Source organism: Populus euphratica, unplaced genomic scaffold (assembly GCF_000495115.2).
Source record: "Populus euphratica unplaced genomic scaffold, PopEup_1.0 scaffold7.1, whole genome shotgun sequence".
Lineage (NCBI taxonomy): Eukaryota > Viridiplantae > Streptophyta > Magnoliopsida > Malpighiales > Salicaceae > Populus > Populus euphratica.
In genome coordinates, this window is record NW_011499871.1 from 1,084,821 (window position 1) to 1,088,372 (window position 3,552).

A 3,552-nucleotide genomic window follows, 5' to 3' on the forward strand; every position below is an offset into this window, starting at 1 on the left:
GATAGCCACCGCATCAATATAGTCCACAGACTACCATGACTAAATTAAACTCGCAGATGTTTGTTTTTATTTTATTAAAAAAGTTATTTTTTTAATATTAATATTTTAATATATTCCTCAAAAACCAATAGCACGGCAATTCCAAACACGCTCTAGCCTTGTAATTTCCTGGAAATTTCCACCTTTTAATCTAATCTTCACCTATTAATACTCCCTTTCTCACCCACTCTATCAAAAACCAAACCTTTCACTTCTTCCGTTTTCCCCGGTGTTTTCTACATCATATTGTTTACACTCAAGCTTCTTGATTCCTATCCTATCTTGTAAATCCAGTTGCCTTTTCGTTCTTTTTGATTGTTTCTCAAGGGAATTGAAGTTGGAAATGGAGAATAACCAGCAATCATTTTATAAGTTCAGTGATCAGCTCAGGGTGCAGACATCAAATTTAGCTAATCTGTCACTCAATGATTCTATATGGAGCAATTCATACGGGTCAAAGAGGCCAGATGAAAGGAGGAATTTTGATATCAGAGTTGGTGGTGAAGTTAACAATTTGAAGCAAAAAGGGTCTGATTTGAATAGTTTCAGTGATGGATGGAATCCTATTACTGATATTAAGCAGAAAGGTTCTGGTTTGAATCTTTTCAATGATGGGTGGCACTCTGTTAATGATCTGAAGCCGAAAGGGTCTAACTTGAATCTGTTCGATGAAGGGTGGAGTTCTGTCAATGATTTGAAGCCGAAAGGGTCTAACTTGAATGTGTTCAGTGACGGTTACAATCTGAAGCCAAAAGGTTCTGATTTGAATGTGTTCAATGATGGATGGAAGATGGGGTCTAGTGCTAACAATTATGGGGTTAGTCCAATTGGACCTACTGGTCAATTTGTTGGTGGATCTCAAAAAAATATTGGGATCAATGGAGGTTTCAATAAAGGGATCTATTCAAAGAACAATAATATCCATAACAGTAACGTTAATGTTAGTGTGAAGGGTAACAAGAACAAGGGAGATGATGATTTTGGAAGCAAGAGTAGCAAAAAGAATAGCAGCAAGAAGAGTAATAGTAATGAAAATAATGATAGTAAGAGTGCTGCTGATAAGAGGTTTAAGACACTGCCACCATCTGAGTCCTTGCCTAGGTATGAAACAATTGGTGGATATATCTTTGTCTGCAACAATGATACCATGGCAGAGAATCTCAAGAGAGAGCTTTTTGGTATGTTTGTCAGATTTCATTTCTTCTTGTTTCTGTTTTGCCTGGATTGTTTTGATCTTTTAATCTTCTCTGTTTTCTTTTACTGAGTTCTGGTCTTTTTAAGGTTCGATCTTACTTCTTTGCTTTTGTAAACAGGTCATAGATTGTAATATCATGCAGACTAGTCTAGGTTTTTAGGTGCAAAGCTTTTATAGTTGGGAATTCTGTGCCGTAATTAATTTTAGGTGCGAAATTTGTGGGTCTTCTGAGCCATCTGGGCTGTCAATAATGAGAGGCATAATTTGATCTACTCTACAAAAATAATAAGATATGAAATCATTGCTTAATCGTTGTCTGAACCTAGTTGAATTTTTTTTGATAAATCTCTTCCTAGAACTTTTTTATTCCTCTGTGCATTGCATCTTTAATACGAGTCTCTAAATTATTGCTTGGATTTTTTTGAAGGCTTGCCTCCCCGATACCGCGATTCCGTGAGGCAGATCACTCCAGGCTTGCCCCTTTTCCTCTACAACTACTCCACTCATCAACTCCATGGAGTTTTTGAGGTTGGTTTCTCAGTTCTCTACTTCATTGCATAATATCTAAGCAGTTTTCAGTTGTCCTTAGGTTTATGGCTATGTTTACAAAAGATTTAGCGATGCTTCTAGATAAACTAAAGGTGTCTTTGATGGTATGTATAGGCTGCAAGTTTTGGAGGAACAAACATCGATCCCTCAGCCTGGGAAGACAAGAAATGTCCTGGCGAATCACGCTTCCCTGCTCAGGTATATATGGCTAATCTGCTGTTTATTAGTTGGATAAATTAAATACCTGCCTGTGATTTAATGTCACTCTGTATATTGGATCATTGAAGGTTTAACACGCCTGTTTTTCTGTACAGGTGAGAGTTATGACAAGGAAAATCTGTGAGCCACTTGAAGAGGACTCTTTCCGGCCAATTCTCCATCACTACGATGGTCCCAAGTTCCGCCTTGAACTCAACATACCAGAGGTAATTTAATTCCGACGGTGACCAAAATGAATCCCGTATGATGTATTTGTGAAAACTCATTGCATTTCCTTAACACAGGCTCTGAGTTCTGAATTATTTTTCTGGTGGATTTTCAGGCACTGTGTCTCTTGGACATCTTTGAAGAACAAAACCCTTGAAAACAATATTATCCTATACAGGCAGAGAGATACACATAAAGTGAAAAAGAAGAGTTGACAAAAGAATAGAAGATCAAAAATAGTTGTTTGGCTTCAATATATTAAAGTTTTAAGGAGAGTAAGGCGAGGAATTGTGGGAACAGGAAAGAGGCTGCTCATAAGGCCTGTGTGATGTATAATCTTTTTTAATGGAGGCTGTTTCGAACACCCTCGTTTTTTTTATTTTCTCAGGTTTGACATATAAATAAAGGGCTTATTAAAAAACATAAACTTTTATTTCTGAGTTGTAATCAAGTGAATTAAGGATGAATTGCTGTTTGGGTATCTTCTTTCAATTTGCATGAGAAGCAATGGAAATAAATGGTAATTAAGGAATGCGATGGCTTTAAGCTCTTAGCCGTGGTTTTTTCATGTCTAAACAAGAAGTTTAGTGGATGTTCCCACTCCATTATCTTCAACCCCTATGCAGCTCAACGTTGAGTGTGTAAAATGTTGTATGATCCACTGAATCCTACGTTTGCTACAGCCCCATCTGCGTTTGTAAGTTACCTTATTATTACCTTTATTTATTCTATCTCCAAATAATAAACAACTACTAGCCATCTATCCGCTCAACAAATAAATTAAAGCTGTCTTTTCTTGAATTTGGCTGGCCATAATAAGAGGCAAACATACAAAAATGTTCGGCAAAGGATAAGGGTGATTGGATCACCTACTTGAAACTTTGTTTCACCACTCAAAGAAGGCAGTATTTTCAATGGGCAGTTAGGTTATCAGCCATGGAACTTCAACTCAACTCAACTCAAAGATTGGATGCTGCACCGTCATTTTCGATTGTTCATATTAACACTGTAGAGTGTAGTGGCCAGCATCAATATCAAACGGGGGGCTGGGGGCTGCGAATTCAAAATGTGCCGACATCATGTGGATAGATTTTAAAAAAAAAGAAAAGAAAAAGAAAAGGACATGGACCGTCTCAAAGGGTGGTGTGATTTATCTGAACCTAATAATTAGACCTATTCAAAAGCTGATTGTAGTTCTCTTATTGGAAAATCTGTCAAGATATTATTAGACCAGCTGAAATCGAGTGGCAAAGAAATGATTAGAACTCGCTAAAACCGGCTGCTTTAGCAGAGTAGTTCCTTATTTATTACTCGAAATCAATGTTTTTTGTGTTGGGCACCGC

The 3,552-nt window shown here is 37.2% G+C and overlaps 1 protein-coding gene across 1 annotated transcript; it reads left to right on the forward strand.

Moving 5' to 3' along the window:
• Window positions 1-207: 207 nt before the first annotated feature.
• LOC105127303 (putative uncharacterized protein DDB_G0286901) lies at window positions 208-2,762 on the forward strand. Its single transcript, XM_011028549.1, has 5 exons — window positions 208-1,217; window positions 1,662-1,762; window positions 1,898-1,981; window positions 2,098-2,208; window positions 2,325-2,762. Exons 1-5 carry the CDS (start codon window positions 383-385, stop codon window positions 2,364-2,366), a joined length of 1,173 nt encoding a protein of 390 aa, XP_011026851.1. The 5' UTR covers window positions 208-382; the 3' UTR covers window positions 2,367-2,762.
• The last annotated feature ends 790 nt before the right edge of the window (window positions 2,763-3,552 follow it).

Coding starts and splice junctions, on each gene's coding strand:
- LOC105127303 (XM_011028549.1), top strand. CDS start 383: ATGGAGAATAACCAGCAATCATTTTATAAGTTCAGTGATCAGCTCAGG. Junction 1,218..1,661: donor TCTCAAGAGAGAGCTTTTTG/GTATGTTTGTCA, acceptor ATTTTTTTGAAG/GCTTGCCTCCCCGATACCGC. Junction 2,209..2,324: donor TTGAACTCAACATACCAGAG/GTAATTTAATTC, acceptor GTGGATTTTCAG/GCACTGTGTCTCTTGGACAT.